Source organism: Thalia democratica, chromosome 5 (assembly GCF_965202585.1).
Source record: "Thalia democratica chromosome 5, ktThaDemo2.hap1.1, whole genome shotgun sequence".
Classification (NCBI taxonomy): domain Eukaryota; kingdom Metazoa; phylum Chordata; class Thaliacea; order Salpida; family Salpidae; genus Thalia; species Thalia democratica.
The window spans coordinates 39,116,282-39,136,680 of NC_139169.1; the positions used below are offsets into that span (position 1 = coordinate 39,116,282).

General features: G+C 26.3%; 2 protein-coding genes across 3 annotated transcripts; one reads left to right on the forward strand and one right to left on the reverse strand.

Moving 5' to 3' along the window:
* The first annotated feature begins 8,020 nt into the window (after window positions 1-8,020).
* LOC145836068 (uncharacterized) lies at window positions 8,021-14,448 on the forward strand. 2 transcript variants are annotated; one of them, XM_082943866.1, is made up of 8 exons: window positions 8,021-8,234; window positions 8,353-8,427; window positions 10,184-10,243; window positions 10,614-10,706; window positions 11,522-11,653; window positions 12,874-12,952; window positions 13,395-13,555; window positions 13,863-14,448. In XM_082943866.1, the coding sequence occupies exons 1-7, from the start codon at window positions 8,109-8,111 to the stop codon at window positions 13,514-13,516; spliced, it is 687 nt and encodes a 228-aa protein (XP_082799992.1). In that variant the 5' UTR covers window positions 8,021-8,108; the 3' UTR covers window positions 13,517-13,555; window positions 13,863-14,448. The 2 variants fall into 2 exon arrangements, with proteins under 2 accessions (XP_082799992.1, XP_082799991.1); XM_082943865.1 differs by having other exon boundaries at window positions 8,353-8,517; window positions 13,863-14,444.
* Window positions 14,449-16,756: 2,308 nt separating this feature from the next.
* LOC145836510 (uncharacterized) lies at window positions 16,757-19,959 on the reverse strand. Its single transcript, XM_082944305.1, has 6 exons — window positions 19,666-19,959; window positions 19,232-19,318; window positions 18,526-18,718; window positions 17,984-18,224; window positions 17,391-17,583; window positions 16,757-16,990 (listed from the first exon to the last, which is right to left on the reverse strand). Exons 1-6 carry the CDS (start codon window positions 19,957-19,959, stop codon window positions 16,757-16,759), a joined length of 1,242 nt encoding a protein of 413 aa, XP_082800431.1.
* Between the last annotated feature and the right edge of the window lie 440 nt (window positions 19,960-20,399).

Below are 20,399 nucleotides of genomic sequence, written 5' to 3' on the forward strand. Positions count from 1 at the left end.
CTTATTCAGGTCTCTCAAAACATAAAAATTAAGTATTTTAAAACAATAGTTCATACTTTTTACAGATTAGTTTGCGCAAAGGTTTTTTAAAGTCTTTCCTATATGAAATATGCATACATTAAAATTTTGAGAACCACAGATGTGGATTACTAGCTTTATTCTACGAATTTACGAGCTTAGATCATTAGTTTAAAACAATTCCCATACAACTTGAACAAAAAAAAAAAGTTTTCAACATTTTGTGTTTTAAACATAAGGGTAGCCTGTGAACGTTAAGAGTAAAAGTGAAAACAACATGTTGTTTTAAGATTTTAATTTTAGTAACTAAAAATGAAATTCTGTAAAAAGTAGTTTTTGACACTATATGTTATGATTATAATTAAAGTAAATAATTGGTAACTGTACCAATTGTACAAAAAAGTTAAGAAATCTTACTCACCCAAGAACGTAACTACAGTTTTTGTTCAGTATTATTTTGAAAACATTCGTTCTCAAGTTTATGAAACAAAAATTTTAGATAAAAATTATTTGGTTGTTAAGGATGTTACAACAAAACAGACTACCAATAAAAAGAAAGAAAATTCATTTCGTCGAGGATAAATGCATCTAATGTAGTTAGTTGAATTTTTGTAACAAAATAGTTCATAAGGCTTGAGAAGCAGATATACTGTGCCGCTTACGCGGTAATTGTCTCTTTTTTACTTTTTTCTTTTTTCTCAAGCGAGTATAAATTCAACAATCTCGAGTAATTTAGAGTTCTTTTTAGTTTCTATTGCATTGCAGCGGACTGAACTCAGTGCAGCTTTTCGCTGCACTTAAGTTTTAATGGTTTCAATCTTGTTGTCTAGTTGATTTCGATTTTAGATTACTTTTTGAGTTTGGTTTAAACATTTAGTTTTTAGCTTCTTTTATTCGAGTATTGTCGTCTTTTAAAAAATTGATAATTTGGTTTATTAGTGTAATGTTGTGCAGTATTTTATCATCTTTTCGTTTCGCAAATTCATGTAAATATAATCATTATCACAGATTCGAACTCAGTTTAAATTAATATAAGTAACTGATTTATTAAACCTTTAGTAAATAGTAAGTAAGTCATATTAGTCAACTATAATTTAAGCGTTATCTTGGGGACTTCTATTATACAAGTTAGAGCGCACTTTGCGTTATAAACCAGGCCAATAATAGTGTATAAGTAGAAACCCTTTTGGGGATAGCGACATGATGACCCGGACGTCCAGTTAATTATAGCTGGAATTGAACACAGATACCTTCATTAAAAATTTATACGTTTTGTAGATGGTGACTTAAAAACAGAGTAAAATAAACCTGATTTAATAAATTTATAATTTCGATAAACTTAATGGCATTTATTTAACCAAGTCATCTGGTCTGTAAAGTTTATAAAAATGAGTTTAAAATTTCTAGTTGGAAAAACAACTAAGTAGTTCGAGTTTGTGAGAGATTTGTGTTGTTTTTTTGCAAAAAGTAATTAGCTTTATTGTGTTGAATTTTATGTTAAAGTGGTTTGGGAAAAGCTAATCGACATGTGTTAGAACTAAAATGTATTTGTTGTGTATGATATTATCGCAATTCATTGTAGAAGTGTTTTTTAAAGTGTATTTTAAATCTTGTACGAGCAAGTTGAAACAAAAGTCTTGTTTTCAAGTTGTTCCGCCGTCTCGTCTATTAATTAAATATAGTTTAATCGTTTTAAACATATTGTTAAAAGAGAAATGTTCGCTAAAAATTAAAATGGAATTCAAGGCTTCTAATAATAAAACTTTCGTATAACATAAAGAGTTTTAAACGTTTATAAAAGTTAGCAACTGTAAAGTTTAATTGTTTTGTTTTCAGACAATCGTTTTAATTTGAACTATAACGGATAATAAACTTATTAAACTGCATGTAAAAACATTGTTGTTTTTTTCGTTCTTCCTGGTAAAAATACTTGTATGAGGTTATTAAAACTTGTTTTCGAGTGCATAATCGGTTATTAAAGTGAAATGTCTTAAATTTATTAAGCTTAATTTAATTTTATATTTAGCAACAATGTTATGTTCAAATTTTACAGTTGTTTTACAATGACCTTGTTAATTGCTTGTAACAAACTTTATTGACATGTTTTTTGTTGTTTTAAATCTAAACGTACTTACAAAAAAATCATTTTTAACGAGGTCATTCGAGCTATTAAATGTCTTACCCGGTATTTAAAATCTGAAAATAAAAAACAATTTTGTTTAAATTTTTTTAGAATATTAAAGTTTTCAAAATCAGTACAAGTTCACTGGCTATATTTTTATGAAAAGAAGTTTAAACTTTTGAGACGCATTCAACGCTTGTTTTGTCAACTAATTCGTGTAAAATGTGAAATGTTTTTTATTTTAAAGCTTGTAGAGAATTACTGTGTATTGATTGGAGCCAAAAATGTTTCTCAATTACTTTGAAACTTAACAAACTTTAAAGTTAAAATATAAATAGACTAATTGATTAATGTAATGTTGTTGCTAACTAGTAGCATATAAGTTTGTAAATTGAATTTTTTATTTTTTAATGTTTTAACTTGTTTTTAAAATTGATATCAAGTAGTGACGTACATTCTAATTGCACTTTCGCACGAACGGCTCGAGAAACGAATCGGCGAGGAGCGGTACGAGGAGACTTATGTACGAGGAGAGGAACGGGAGATGAAAGAGGTGATGTATGGAGAGACGGATCAGAGGATTCCGTAGCGCCAATAGACCGTTAGGTGAGGCCAGGAGACGGATTCCGTAGCGCCAACAGACCGTTAGGTGAGGCCAGGAGACGGATTCCGTAGCGCCAACAGACCGTTAGGTGAGGCCAGGAGACGGAATCCGTAGCGCCAACAGATCGCTAAGGTGAGGCGAGGAGACGGAATCCGTAGCGCCAACAGACCTATAGGTGAGGATAGGAGACGGAATCCGTAGCGCCAACAGATCGCTAAGGTGAGGCGAGGAGACGAAACCCGTAGCGCCAACAGACCGTTAGGTGAGGCGAGGAGACGGATCAGCATAAACCGGTCAAACGACGTGGAGATGTACAAGGGCGGAGCGAGTTCCAGCAGCAAAGAAATTTTTTAAACTTTCTACATTTGTCTGTCATTTTGAAAACTGTATCATACTTTTATTAATTTTGTGTATTTTAAATTAGTTTATAGAATTTTTCAAGTAGAGTAATGCTTTTTAAACTAAGGAGATAAAAGTCGGCGGTCGTTTTTCGTTAATTTTTCTATATGGGGAGTTGTAAGCATTCTTACAAGTGTTAATGAATAAAAATTAATGATTTTTTTCGGAAAACCAAGAATAAATTCTTAAAGTACGAAGGTAAGAGGAGAAAATGTGCCGCTTACGCGGTAATTGTCTCTTTTTTACTTTTTTCTTTTTTCTCAAGCGAGTATAAATTCAACAATCTCGAGTAATTTAGAGTTCTTTTTAGTTTCTATTGCATTGCAGCGGACTGAACTCAGTGCAGCTTTTCGCTGCACTTAAGTTTTAATGGTTTCAATCTTGTTGTCGAGTTGATTTCGATTTTAGAATACTTTTTGAGTTTGGTTTAAACATTTAGTTTTTAGCTTCTTTTAATCGAGTATTGTCGTCTTTTAAAAGAATTGATAATTTGGTTTATTAGTGTAATGTTGTGCAGTATTTTATCATCTTTTCGTTTCGCAAATTCGTTTTAAATATAATCATTATCACAGATTCGAACTCAGTTTAAATTAGTATAAGTAACTGATTTATTAAACCTTTAGTAAATAGTAAGTGAGTCATATTAGTTATTTAAGTCAACTATAATTTAAGCGTTATCTTGGGGACTTCTATTATACAAGTTAGAGCGCACGTTGCGTTATAAACCAGGCCAATAATAGTGTATAAGTAGAAGCTTCGGTTAGCGACAATACATTGAGTTTTTATTTTGGTATTAAAAATTCTAAAACATAAGCTAGAACTATAAACAAGCGTCTGAACAATACAGTTGTATTTTTCATATCATTTAGTTAAAACTATGTTTTAATATACTAACAAATACATTAAGCTGCACTTTAAAGTATTAAAGTTTAATCTTAAATTAGGTTGTCAATTTCGTACGAGTAGTATCAAATCAGTGTAGTTTTCATTTGTTTTCTTGCTAAACATCTATAGGGCTTACAAAGTAAAATGCGCACTATTTTTGTTTTATACTTATGATTTTTAATATTTATTAGCAAGCTTGCTATGTAGCTAATATAAAAATAACTATCTCAATCTTAGACAATTATAAATTTCTTATGAGTTTTTAAACTAAAAAAGAGTCCTCGGATTTTATAAAATGTGAAACAGACATCAAGTTTTAGTTTAAAGACCAATGAAAACATAATTTAGTTTTTTTTTATAATATTAATAAATTTTACAGACATGGAGAAATAATATACTTTCTTTTACTTCATTGAATAGAAGATTTGGAAAGTAAAGAGTCTTATGAATAAGAACTATTTCCTTTTTTAATTTGATTTTTTGATTCTATTTTGTTTATATTGTTTTGCTGCTACAGCAGAGACTACTATAATTGTTAATTAATTTATCTAGTTATAAACATCTCTACTACGCCTTTTTTTTTTGAATGTAAAGAAACATTTTTAAATTTCAATATATTTTTAATTTTTATAGTTATCAAAAAGTTAAGTAATGCTTAGTTCAAATTAGAATACAAAACACTTTTGATTAGTATAGTTTTGTTTTTTTCATAACGTTTTATTAAAAAAACAACTTCACAATATTGTTTTTGATTGCGTTTTTAACAAGTTATGAATGTTGTTACAGGCTGTAATAACAGTTACTTTCTCACTAAAACACATTAAAAAACAACATTATGTGTGATAACTTCTAGCTAATTGGTAATAGTATGCGTTCTACTTTAATAACTACTTGTCTAATAAAATAGTCGTTGTCTATAAATTTGAATTGAAAATAATTTATCTCTCTTAAAAGACAAAAACATAATTTAGAGTTATAAAATATTTTGATTAAAAGTAAATAAAAAAGACTCTTAAGTTTTCATAAATATTTATTGCAATAGTTATAAGTTTAAAAAATAAGTTGTGGTTTAAAAGCCTTAAACTAAAATAGGTATACCAAGTTTAAATAAATAAAACTTTTATTACATATGTTGAAAAAAATAATTAAGTATACTTACTGTAACTTCAGATAAAAAAAAATCGACTAATTATACTTTCATTATCGAAAAAAGTAATAAAATAGTAGTTTAAAGTTGATTAGAATTTAACTCTGAAAAACGGATGTAAAGTGTAGGAACAATTAAAAAAATTTAAATAACTTTAAATTTTAAAAACAACAATTTTGTAGGCATATATTTTTAAAGCACTATTTTAAATGTTAGTACTATGTACAAAAGTTTTAAGCAAGTTATATTACATTTTTTTTCATAGTTTTTGCTGAGGTCCAATATAATTTAAAGTGGTACAGTTAAAGTTTACTAAATTATAATAGAAAGTAAATTATTTACAGAAAAATCTTTTTAAATAAGATGACACTAATTTTCATATCAAACAAATATTGTAAGATTGATGTATACGTCATTCTTATCTAATCGCACTAAAATAACATAACAAAAATACGATAAAAGTATGTCTAATTAGAGTTGAACAAAACAATCATTTCATTTAATATTAAACAGCGCCTGTTGATTTAGTTATTTCAATAAAATAAAGTTCAAAATACTTCAAAATCCGATACAACAATTTCAGTTTTAGACTTTAAGCTTATTTATTTTACAAATTGCTTTTTTTCTAGACAAGTTTCTGCTATGTATTGAAACTACATGCTACTTATAAAATTATTGTGTAAGTAGTACGCAGTGAGAAATTATGTGGAAATATTCTACTACGAATATTAAATAAGCTAAACTAACTTTAAAATTGATGGTCTGTACTTTTATTCGTATTTTCTGTTATTGAATTTTTTTTGTTTTTTTTTTTGTTTAACAATCTAATCTCTTGTTAAAATAAATACTTAACATAAAACTATGTGAATTGAAGACTTTTATAAGTTATTTGAAATTCTTTTGAAAAAATTACAAATTACCGAAGAATGACCCATTTATTTTTTAACTTATAATGTTCAGGAGAAATGTTAAAACTTAAACTATTTCATTTACTATACAAACACAAGTTCTAGACATTTTTTTACACATTCATAGTTCTATGATTAATTACTTTTAAGACTTTTTGTTAGATGTTTAAGTCAATTAAACGTTTTTTAACTTCTTATAAAACAATTTGATATAAGCTTTTGTGTTTTCTATATACTTTTTTTCGATCTACAGTGCATAAACGAAAGCTCATGTAGAAATTGTGTAACTGAAAAGTAAAAAATGAGAGACAGAAAAAATAGATTTTGAAAATAGAAGAGTTGAACTTATGGAATTTGAACATTTTGTTTTTATTTAGTTATGTGTCACAGTACGATGTACAATGTTTAAAAAAAAGCATTGTGTATTTTAGTCTGATTATTAGTATAATAGTTTATGAATTTTAAGAAGTTTAAAAACTTAGCTTATGTTTTTAAAAACTTTGATTAATTTTTAGCTTTGTTTATATTATCAAAAAAATAGTTGGTAAAAATACTACTTTAATATAGTTTTGGTTTAAATTAAAAAAATTCAAGTATTTAACATTTCTTTTGAACAATTATTACTATATTTTTTTAAGGTAAAAAAAACGTCAACTTGAATAGTAATCTATGTTATTTAAAATATATTTCGTTTTATATAAATATGAGCAAACTTTCAAGCTAGCATAATTAGTGAGAAGACTAACATCATGCTTGTGTACTTTTGTTTATTTAAACTAATAAAAAAATATGATACCTTTTATTCAAGTTTAGTAATTTAGGTTCTAAATACTTTTAAAACATTTTTTATATAGTTATAAGGAAAGAACGAAAATAATTAATAAATATTAGTAAACTCAACAGTTGTAGTAATAATTGTTTTGAATACTAATTTAATCCAACTCATTCGAAAAGTTCTTTTTATTTAGAGCTTTCAACATAAAACTTGGTCGAAACAAGGTCGCTATTAATTTTAATTTTTTTTTGAAAACCAAATTAAACTTTTCTCAAATTTATTTTCGGCTAGCATAAAGTATGTTATTTTTTTATCAATAAGTTTACTAACTTAGATAGATCTACTTGAATATATAGTAAGTTTGGTTAATTTTTTAACGAAAAAGTCTAGCAAGTATATTTTAAACTTTTTCATTATATAACTTAGAACTGATTTATTTTCAAAACAGGAAAATACCTAATTTCCGCTCTTTAATACACAAAAATTCTTGAGAGTATAAAAAAAACTTTCAAAGGATTGCAATACTTTACATAAATGTTTAAGCTTTTTTGAAAGGTATACGGCTAACAATTTTTAAAATTTACTATAAGTTTTGACACAAACCTTATTAACTTTAAAAAAAATGTACAGTGTAAAAATTGAGTAGATTTCTATGATGCTATTGTAATTATCAAAAACAATGCATAAACTAAGCATTTATAAAACGTCTTTAAACGAACTGTACCTAGTCATTTAAAATAAACTAAAAAATATATTATAAATTTTAATATCAATTACATAAATACTAACTAAATTATTTTTAATTACAATTTTTATTAATTTCTCATTATTTTTTGGATTTATTTCCAAAATATAGAACATTTTTCTTTACCAAAATATGTGGTTTAGACAAAGTAAACAAAAAAAGTATAAGAAAATTATAAAATGATCAACCTAAAATTGTTGTTTTAGTCTTTGATTTCTTACACTTATGTACGTTTTTTCCACTACTAAAAAATTACTAACTTACAAGACTAAGAAAATAAATGTAATCTAAATCATCGATTACTATATAATTAATATCTTATAGTAAATATCTTACAGTAAAAGCTAATATTGTTTTTGTTTTAGCTTAAATAAGCGTTAGAAAGTTTAATAAGCTTGAAAATCAGTTTAGCGAAGAAACTAATAAATATTGTAGCTAATTAGTTCATTCAAAGTTTAAAAAAATAGTATTTGAAATTTAAACAAAAACAATAAGACTAGTGACAATGCAACCCCAAGAAGTTATACCAAGCGCCCGAATTCAAATGCCTTCAATTCAAAGCAACCAAGCTACTGAAATTAGTGAAAATAAAAACACAAAGTACTTTAAAACCACAGTTCGAGGTCTTGGGGTTAGAAATAGTTACATCAGTACTAATCAAAAAAATTAAAATACATCATAAAATTAATTGTGTAAATATTTTTTGAATTTTTTTTTTTATTATTTATTGACATTTTTGTTCATCGCAGTTTACAACAATACTTCTATCTGCTGTTGTGTTTTGCATGAGCACAGCTGAAGTTGCAATTGAAGCTTGCAGAAAGGTAAGCTACTATGACTACGGTTATTCTAAAGCAGTAACTCATTGCTATCCTTATGTTTCCTGGGGAGCTGGTATCTGGTGCTCTGCTTTAGTTAGTTTTTATAACAAAAACCTTGTTTATTTTAGTACGTTATACATAGTATAGCCTATATTTTGGTTGATTTATACATGTTTACTTAAAAATTTTCTTGTTTACTAAAGCTTATTTTTAAGGCTATTTTGTAAATCATAGATATATTAATGACAACAGAATATGTTTATGCATTTTATCTAACAGGTTGGCCTTTTATTTAAAACGAGTCAGAATTAGAAGTCAGTGACTTCTATATTCCGCTTTTTATTGTAGGCTTTTGATAAAAAAATATATTTGTTTATAACCCACTAAGATGTCAGGTTATTCTAGTTTATAAAATAGATAAACTTGCTTATCTTATTAAGTGGAAACTTTTTCACTGCTTTTATTCAACTTTAACTGCATCCAGAGACGTAGCTACAGCGTTTCAGTTTTCTTATTAGTAACACTTATGGTTCATACTTAAAAAGAAACACTGATGTGAGTTTTCGATAAAGTACTAACTAAAAAAATTTAAGCGCAGCAGTTTTGTACCAAGCTACGTCCCTGGTTCCAACTAAACTTGAACCATGATTTTAAACTTACAATTTTCAAATATTAAAACTTGTTGGAATAAAGTCGTCTAAGTTTCTAAGAAATTTGATAGTTTTTAGATTGGTGCAGTGTTCACTAGTTTTTAATAATTAGCCAGTAAAAAACTTTATGTACAGTAACCTGTCACCACCTAAGTACTCACTTTGAACCCAGTGCAAAAGTTCGTACTAAACCGGCAGTGCGTATTTAGTAAACTTTGGTCTATAAAAAGCCATATGATATATAAAAAGTTTATACAAAAGCAAACATATTCAAAGCCACTAAAGTGTACAATATTATATTTATGAAAACATTGATCGCGCTGTTATCAAATTGTGTAAATTCTAAAAAACTAGTTTAGGGTTCTAAAATTTAAAAACAAAAACTACTGTTAAAACCAAACTACAAGCTACACTAACAGACATGTTTTCAAAAGCTTCTGATTCTAAATGAATCTCAATTGCAAGGTTTTTTAATTTTGTTAATATCGCTATTTTATAAACTTTTTACATTTATGTTGCAATCATTGGGCATGTATATATTAACTGCACTCTTCATTGTTATCTCTTATCTAAATTTTTATGAATTTTTAAGCATTTTTTAATCCTATGTTATAATCATGGATTATAACTTAGGAATAAAAATCGCAAATTTAAACTGCATCGTTCGTTATTTTCGTTACAAAAAATTGTAATATGTTGGTTTAAAATATTGGATTTGATATACAGTTTGTAAGTTTATAACATATTTTATGGCTCCTTTAGTTTTGACTAAATTCGAATTAGTGCAATTTGATTTTTAAGTTGATACTTTTTTATAACTAATTAAAAGCTTGTTTTCTTTTAATTTCAAAGCAAATAAAAATTATATTTTGAACACAAAGCTTTTTAAATAAAAATACGTGCCATACCGGTACTTCGTACCTTGGAATTGCGTGGTCGCAGGTGGCAGGTTACTGAACTGATTTAAAAATGGTTCAGACTAGGATTCAGAATAAATATTTCAACCAGATTATCTATAAAATAACAGTTGGTTTTTAAAAAATAATCCAACACTAGTTCTTTTACATTCTTATACTTTTAATAACAGATAATATTTTATTATTATTCAGCCTTTTCTTGCCGGGGTTTTCGGAGTTTTTGCTGGATCTAAGTCATCATCTCAAAAGAAGGTATGTTTATAAAAAAATATTAATTGTTTATATTGTTCGGTTAATGAAATATTAACAAACAGATATTTCCTATTTTTGATTAACGCATAGAGTAATTTTAATTTTAGCTTTAAAGGTTTAAAAAAGTTAATAAATGAATTATGTAAAAAAAAAAGTTGTTTGTAGTAAAACAATGATTTAGAATAGAATATGATGAATAAAAGCATTAGTGCAAAGAATTTATTTACAGTATATTTTTCCGATTGTTTTACCACATAAAAAATATAAGTTTTAATAAATCAAAAACACAAAGTTAGACTTAGATAAAAGTGTTCAAAGCGTATTTTTTTTAGTAAAACCATATTTTTGAAATCAAAATAAAATGTTCTAGAACGGACTATTGATGGGGTTTAGTATCGCAGGAGCTGTCATGTCGTTTGTTCTAATCGTAATTCAATCTATCTTAACTGTTGTTTATAGATGGGTTAGTTGTTTCGTTGCTAAAAACTCATGTATTGTACCTAGAATAGCAACAGTTTTGTATAAAGAATAAAGATATCTTATTTTTGATATGATTTTGATTTGTTTTGGGTACTTAACTGTTTTAGTTTGCGAATTATAAAAAACTTGTAGTTGTAACATTTATATTACTTACCCAAAACTTGTACCTGTGACAAAATTATGCACATTTTTTTTTTAATTTTCATTGAAAACTAATAAACTAGTTTGAAAAGTTAATTTAAAAGATAAATATAATACAATTACCATTTAAAATACTGTTATTTAGATTTTTATTTATGTTGTTAGTAAATGCATTTAAGTATTTTATGTTCGTCGTTCTACATAAATAAGTAGTACTAAATAACTATAAGTTAGTGGCTTAAAATTTTGCTTTTTATGTTAGTATATAAATTTTATGTATATTATATTAAAAAATGTTTTTATACTTGTTTAAAAAAAAATGAATTTTTTGTGTAATTTTATTTTTTGTTTTGTTATGTGTCTTTCTGTTTAAGTGGCCTAGGTTTTGATGCCTAGGTCCATCATATGGAAAATAAGTTTACAATAACAATAATAATAATACTTTTAAGTAAGCTAAAAAAAAACAAGTAGCCAGCGGAATTTTACAATAGTTTAAAATAAAGAAGGCGTTAATATTTCTATACTAATTATTAACTAAATACATTTGTACGCTCATGTTATTTTATAGTCCACTCTATGCAAAGTTTATCTAAAAACTTAACTGCCACTAAAAATAAATACGTTTTTAAAGCCTAATACTAAAAAATTTTATTTTAGGAAGTTTATGCATCAACTTCAAAATATAGACTGCAAGTAGCCATAATGGGCACCACTGGTTTAAACTTCATTTTATTAATAATTTCTTCTGCTTATAGCTGCTGTCTGTGTAAATCCTGCTGCTGTAGACAGGTAAAATTTGTATTATTATAACAGTTTATTTATTAATATTAATTTACTACTATCAGCTTAAAACTTTCATTCTATAATTTTTTTTTAAGTTATTTCTTTGATCTGCTATTATAAAAATTGTAAACACTTTTAATAAAATTTTAATTAATTTTAGCAAGAAACAAGTTTTAATATCTGGCTAGTGCAGTTTTCTTATAATTTTACATTTGTGTCCTTTTAGTTTTATATTTTGTAAGTACTGTTGTTTAAGGCATGTTTTTCACTTTTAAGCTACTAAATTACATAACAAAAAAAAGCTTTCATCAAAAATTCAAGCTGACGCATTTTGACGCGCTATCATAAGACCACGATAAATCGAACTCATGTCATGATAAGCAATTTGATAACATAGATTACAACTAACAGTTGTATAAAACTATTAATAAACTTTAAAACTTGTTTCTTATTTATTAACTTTATATTTATTTTACGTTTAACAAAAAAACAAACTTCCTTAAAATTTATGTTTATATGTATGTAAGTATATATCTTCTTATTATATAGTATTATTATGTAAACTGAATGATCTATACAATGTTTATATTTCAATAACAATTAAATTTTAATTACAATAAATTGCAAATTTCTTAGAAAGTTAAGCTGTGTTAAAGGTTATGAAAAAATATGTTTAAGTATATTTCTAGCATGGTTTGAATTCCACAAAAAAAAACTTAATAACTCAAGGTAGTAATTAAACTAATGAAAAAAGTAAAATCATAGTTGATATTAAGAACAGCTATATTTATATACTTTGGTTTAATATTTTTTGATAACGTTCTATTTATAAAACTCACATATAGTTAATATAGTAAAATAATTAAAACTACAAACATGTAAATAGTAACTTAAGTTTGTCGGAGTCAGTCAGTTTAAAAACCGTTTTAATACTGCAACTCAACTTTTAATGGGTTATTATTTTAATTATTAATATTTAAACTTAAAACTATTAAACACAAAAGCTTTATGACTTAAAGTTCTCAATCTGATTAATAAAAAGTAATTAATATTTTATAAACAAACTATAAATCAAAGTGTGCAAATTTATTGTTATTAAAAATCTAATTAAATATTTATACCATTAAGTAATTAAAATTTTTATCAGTATCTTGCTAGATATTTATTAAAACTTATGCTTGAGCTAATTAAAGTCTATTTTTTCATATGAAACAAAAAAAACACAGTCAAGGAAATCAGTTGAACAAAGAGTGGTATATGTACCTTATAATCCGAATCAACAAGTAAACTACCAACCTACACAAGGTATAACGGCTTTTAATTTTTTTCTTGTTAAAATTAATTTTATTATAGTCGTTAATTTTGTTATGTAAGCTTTTAGAAATGGTTGTTGTAAAATTATTCTAAAAGAACTAAGATTAAGTTTTAAAGTTGCTGTGTTATTTAATGCATGCATTTGTTATCTACAACTAGTAAATGAATTTTTTTTAAACTTACAATCTTAAAGTATTTGATAAATAAAATTCAAAAGTTATGATTCATTTTGTTTTTGTTTAATCAAAAAAAAATTTCAAGCATATTGTTTTTACTCAAATGCGTTTTTTTTTTTAATAAGCTTGCTTTTATTTAAAATCTAACTATTTAATTACTAAGTCTAACGTGTTCAGAAAAATAATATTAATTTATTTACATTACCTAAACGTATTAGGTACTTTTAATTATCCTCAAGAAAGTCAAACTTTTTTAGTCAATCAGCAACAACAACTGATGACAAATGTTCAACCAAATCATCAAGCTTCAAGTGTAGAACCCATGACTTATACAAGCCCTCCGCAGTATGATCAACTTGATTCTAAGATGCCATTGTAAAGTATTCGATAACTATTATTGAAATTGGTGTGAAGCAAAGTAATTTGTTTTTGTTGATTAAGATTTTTTTATTTAATTTCGGAAGAATTTTAATCTATAAACTTTTTTATAAGCTTATATTAACAAAATTCAAAATTCAAATATTTTTTAAGCTGTATTCGACAATTATAAAACTAAGAAAAACTGAATTATGATTTCGAACATTTAAGCTTGTGTATTCTCTTTATTTCATAGAATTTATTTAGCATTGTCTTACTATTAATAAACAATAAAAGTTTTCAAACTGTAAAGGTTATTAAATTTAACTTGATAATTCGTTGAACAATCGTGTTAATAATGTATGTAGCATGCGGTTATTCAAGCAGACTGTACGATCAGAGATTCAAAAGAAGACATTTCTTGTTACTCGTACTTGCATCTTCACACCACATGAAATTAAAATGAGCCAATGAGAATGCAACACGTGAAAGTTAAACCAATCAAATATTGTCTGCATGTATATATATTCGCAGATAGTTTATATAAGCGTGTGTGCTTTGAATTTTATTTCTTATCTGTTTTGTGTTAACTGCTTAATATAAAGTATTTTGTTTACACAAGTAAAACTTTTTTATAATCTCTTAAATTTTACTATTAATATTTTACTCCAGATTTTCATAATAGGTTTGCTAAGCTTTAATAACTAATAACTATTGATAATTTTTAGAGATTTTTATAAGTATATTATGCTTAGATAAGAACAAATTATTGTAAAAAAAAACGGCTGAAAAACGGCTGAAACTATATACACAGTTAACAGTAACAAATTTATAAACTTTATTTTGTTTACTTTATAAACTTGTTACTAACAGTTGTGTGTATTTTTTCAGCCGTTTATCACTTAAAATGTTTAAAATAAAAGAAAGTACTTGTGAAACAAAAGTGATTTTTGTTCATTTTTTAAAAGACAGTAGAAGTAATATTGTATTTTTTTAAATAATTTTGTTCTTACTAAAAATTTAAAAGTTTACTGTCTAAACAAAGAAGTTTTTATTGTCTTGGACACTGGAAATAAAAAACCGTTTAAAATTTATCAAATTATACTTAAATAGTATGAAGTTTCTTAATATTTGTTTAGCTGATTTCTTTAAATTATCCATATACATCTGTGCCTAGTTTTTATGTAGTAGTAAGTAGCTCCTACCATTTAAGAGATATTAGTTTATAAGTAAGTCCCTACAATGTTATAAGTAGTAGTAAAAATCAATTTAGTGACTTTCACTATCTCTATGTTGTTTTAATATGCACTTTGTACCAAACTATATTTTTATAGCAACATTAATTAGTAAACAGCTCTTACAAAGCTATTTAAATCTGAAAAAGATACTAAAAACTTTTATAAACACATAATTGTCTACTGTAATAACTCTAAACAAAAAGTGTCTTATTGTTAATACTGTGCTTGACTTGCACAGCACTTTTCCACTTCTTTATATGATTATTTTGTCAGCAATATCATTATATACGACTTACCTTACATTCTTAACATTCAAAACAATGAAACTGCAAGTAAAATCAGCATTACTTTTACACTTTGGTCTGAATGTTCACAAAATATTGAAACATTCTAAGTAAGTTTTTAAGATGTAATATTATAAAATTGTCCTTGATTTTATAGAATTGAAGTCATTATTATTACTTTTTGAAACTAAAACTAGCCTAAATAAAGTGAGTTTGTAAAAAGTCAATTTATTTAAGGCTTCAGTGTTTTATTCTATAGCTAATTTATAGTTTTTTCAAAGCTAAGATCTTGCCGGCTTCGGATCCAGTAAATTAAAAAAAAACAAGAGCCACCAGCTCAATCTTGCAAAAGTAAATCTTTGCAGTCCGTAGATTGTTATGTTAACAACCCATTTCTTCTAACGCTTCATTACAAATCCCAAGAAAATTTAGTGCAAGTTTCGAATTCAAGACCCCAGAACATTTAGTCAAAGTTTAAAATATTTCGTTAATAAAACTAAAGATTTTTATATTTACTGCTCATTACAAACTGTGGTGTACCTATTGGTAGTTTTATGGATTTCAAAAATATCAAAAAGCAATATGCGATTGTTTTAATTTGTTATTAAAACGTTTTGCAGAATTACAAACAGGGTTGCCATAGTATTAAATAATTCGAAAGATAATGGATTTGAAAACTATATATTGTTAAAAGTTTATAAAATGTCTTGTATTTATAATTTTTCCGTTAATAAAGTAACTGTTTAAGTAATTAAGTATATATTTTTCGTATCAACGAATACCATTGAAAAATATTAAATATGTATTAGTTAATTTTTTTAAATTAAAAAACAAAGGACAATTTAAAATTGAGACCAAATCAGATTTATACAAAGTTTTAATAAATGCGTCACATTGGATTAACTTCTCTTAGCAAACTACTTTAAAATTTTAAGCAACATATTATCATGAGATATTTAGATTAATCTTTTTTGTCATTAAATTCCTAGGAATCTATTGCTTATTATTAAAATGTTTTGTACGTTTTATTTATTATTTAGTTTTCTTTTAAATTTATTTAGCATTTTAGTACTTAAATAAAAGTTCGTTTGTTAAGTTCTATTTGTTATTAACAAAGTTTTTTATGAAATCAAAATGATACGAGCTTTCATTTTATTCTTATCGTTTTTGAACAAAAAATGTTTACTCAACAGGAAGTACGTACTAAAGAAATGCTTTAGGTGATTCTTCATTTTTAGTTGTTTTACGTAACACCAAATGATTATACTTTTATTTTATTCGAAATGGACTGTACAATCAAAAAGATATATGTTTTCATTGGACGTTGTTAGTTTGCTCATTACTCATATAATAGGTGTAGATAAACAGCCCTTAATTAAGTAGATTTCTAAACTACGTCTTTTCACTGAATTTTTGATATTAATATGGCATTAACTAATTTAAAATGAAAAACTAATAATAAAATTTCTATTTAAAGTCGGTTTATTACACATTGACAAAAACTACCTAAAACTATTGTTTAAAAAAAGCTATTAGAAAAAGCCAGCGAAAGTCATCAGAGCCGAAGCCTGGACTTTTGTGTGCAATAAGTTAAGCTCAAGTTTTCTAACTGAAGTTTCGGTCATATCACTTTGAACATCAGACGTCAAGCTTTCAGTATTAGACTACCAAAAGCATGTTGTCTTATGAAACAAACTGTATAATCAAAACTTTATGTTAGCTTGAGCTAAACAAGAGCTTTTAAGACATACTAGACTTGTTAAGAAGGGAAATGATGGCATTTTGCACGTTTCCTGCGCATTCCTTCAGTTCTTTTATTGCACTGGATCGAGAGAAACCCATGTTAGTTATTTGCTTCAGTTTCTCCTCGTCAACGTATTTACTGGTTTCAGCAGATGGCGAGTCACCAGCCGAGTCTGTCAGAGCTTCACATGATTTTTTCTTATCTTCAGGCGAAGCCTCCTTGGTTGAAACCTTGGTTACAATGTAAAAATAATAAGATATGAAATAAAAAGCTAGAACTAATGAAATTATAAATAATACATATTTTCCTTTTACACGTCTGTTTTTGGTTGATTTAAACTATGTGTACAACTTTAAAAACCATCTAAACATTATAACGTATTGTAGTTTTATATCACAAAGTTTGAGAGTTTTGTCTCGCAAAACAAACAGGAAACAATTTAAAAAATTATAACAACTCTTAAAAACAAAAACAAACTTTACTTAACTTTACCAAAAAAGCTTTTTAGCTGAGACAAATATAGCTGTTAAGCTAAAACGTTTATTGTAGCGTTCTTAATTTTTGTTTAAAAAGTAAAGGCAAACTTTATTTCAATTTATAAATCTTACTGTTTATTTATCTTTTAAATACAACAAGTCCTACTGTTTGTTCAGAAAAAGCACTCGAACTCTTGGGTTGTTCTTGTTGTTTTGTTAAATCTTCGGCTTGTCCTATACTTTGTCTTTTCGGAATTTCAGCTTCAGCAAGAAACGGGGTGTTTGTCACTCCGTGGGATGTTATAATCGAAAGGCAGTTGTCCTTCAAATTGATTGAACACTGATGTCTGTGATTTATAAGCTCAGTAATTAAAAAAACAAACTTGTAAAATATGGAACAAATTATTTAAATTTAGGTAAACTACGGTGAGCATCAAAACGTTTGATTTAAGAAGAAAGTTGTTAAAAAATTGTTTTTATACATTAAAATTTCATATTTTGGCTGACAGAGTATTTTATAAGAAAAAATAATTTGAAAATAATGTTATTTATATTTTTTTTTTATAACGCATTTTTCAATAAACTCATAAAATTTGTAGAAAAACTGTTTTACCACCTAAAAATAATTGAATGATGAATAGTTTTATGGTCGTACTATACAATCTAATGCTTACACCACTAGAATTATTTAAAATATTGTGAAGTAATTTCTTTATCTGATACAAGTTAATAAACATATTTAACAACCTTCGTAACATATCAAGCCCAATCAACAGTTGCATTGATTGCTCAGGCATTATTGAAAAAGAAACGGGTAGATGAATGTCTTCAATCTGCAGTTGGGCCAAGTGAACCTTGCCGAGTATCTTTTGCGTGCCGACACCTTGAGCCATTCCGCTGAAGCGTTTGTCGAGTAAGCGCATGATGTTGCAGCGTTTTGCGCATTCTGCGCTCATTATTGTCACTTGTGCTCCAGAGTCAACGAATGCTGAAAGTAAAAAAATGCCTAGTAAGTTTAAAGATAATTTAGTTTAAAATTTAAGATAAAAATTTAATTTTTAGTTGTAATATAACTATTGGACTGAAAACCGAAAGTATGTAGTAATGTAAATAAAAGTGTTTAAAATAAACCATATCAAGATTTCAGCGTTAGATAATTGAAAAAAAACTTAAACATATGAACACGAATTTTTAACTATGCTTGTTTTTTAAGCTTTATGAAAAACAAGTATGTTTTGTATACAACTCATAAGTATATCAACTCATGTGCTATTACATATATAATTTACCTTTAAAATGATATCCATTGACTTTGACGTTAATCCACAACATTACAACGCTACCAAAACTTTCTGGTGCAGTTTCCATTGCCAGCTCAAAATTTTCATTTACGTTTCGCTGTTCTAATACATTTGTCATCTTTTCAATATTCAAAAGGTCCATAGCGTTTGAACTTGTAATTTTTCTTTTTGTATTCGTAACCTTAAAGGTTGACAAATAAGTTAAAGTAACAGAGTTCTTTAACATAATTAAATTTTTTTTACAGCAAATAAATGTTATAACTAGGGACAATGTTTTAAAAAATTTAAATCCGGTTTTTATTAGTAATAATTTGTATACAAGTTACAACATTCAACTGCTGGTATTTTATAAAGTTTAACTCATTCATTTGTACTGAACATTCGTCTTGTCTCGGACAAGACGATCCGATAGCCAAAAAGTTTTTTTGTACACCAGATCTTAAAACCAAATAATTTGAGATGATATTTTTGTCGTTTATCAAACAACATGCATCAACAATGAAAATTTATAACTGCTAACCAAAAATTCTATAGTTATAAGTAGCTTAGACCATTAAAATTAAGCAGCCTATTTACTGTCTTAATTAGAGATTAAATAAAAGAACTTTTAGTATTTTATTAACTTTTAGCAGTCTTAGTCATTGAAAAATAGAACTTCTATTTCATGTCATTGAAGATATTTAAAAATGGTTACCTTTACATTGGAGAAATCAAGTGCAGGAGCTACATCCATTTCTTCGATGTTCTCTTTTTCCTTTTCTTCCGCCACCTTTACTTTACTCTGAACATTTGTAAGATTTGAGTTCATGGTTTTTTTATCTGATCCGGGAACCTTAATTGTTTTATTAAAAGTTTTGATGATTCTCATTTATATTTTTAAAATAAAGACTAAATAAAAGTGTTTTACTTTTTATACACTCGGTTAAGCTGTTTTATTTTAGTATATTTATATTACTAACACTATGAGGTTAGTAAAACACAAAAATGATTAAAGAATTATACAAATAGTTTTAGTAAAAAAAGTATTAAAGTTGGATATTGACTTACTTAAAATTGATTAACTTACTTAATTAAAAATCGAAAAATTGCAAACTGTTATTACTATACAAATTATTTTAACATATTTACCTTTACATTAGAAAAGTCAATCGTAGCGGCTGCATTGGTGGGCAAAGAGGAGTTTGCTAAAAAACTTTGTTTTATGTTAAGTACTAATAAGTCATCGTTAACAATGTTGAATTCTTTCAACATTTTGTCATTTCCTATCATTTCATTCCCATCCTTGGAAATTGCTATTTTCTGAACGTCATAAGTCGACGTTTTCTCGCAGCATACTTGTTTCAACTTCAACAAAGTATCACTGCTCGAAACACTGACTTGCAAAACCTCGTGGGTGCTTTCGTTGTAAATTGTTATATTCATATTTATAATTTAATATGTTACTGTTGATTGAGTGTTAAATCGTTAGTTAATTAGGTAAATAAATAATACTAAGTCTAATTAGCTTTAAAGAGCTGTAAATTATTGTAAAAATTAAGAAAAAACAAACGTATATGTAGATAAAAATGAGATTCACAAAAAAAAATTAATTACAAAAGAAATAAAAAAGTAAAGTTTTAACTGTCGAAGAACAACAACTTTAGAACATTAAAAGTTCACGTGTAGCTGCATTTAACATTTAATACTATTTGATATCTTTTTTGTTTCCTACAGATGTCTAGTGAACAGAAAACATTGTGTATTATAAACTAAGAACTTTAAACCTAAAGTGCATGCAAGTTATATCAGTTGTAGTTATTTTAAATCTTTATTAAAATTTGAATACCGATTCAATTAACAGTCTACAATAAAATATTCTCTAA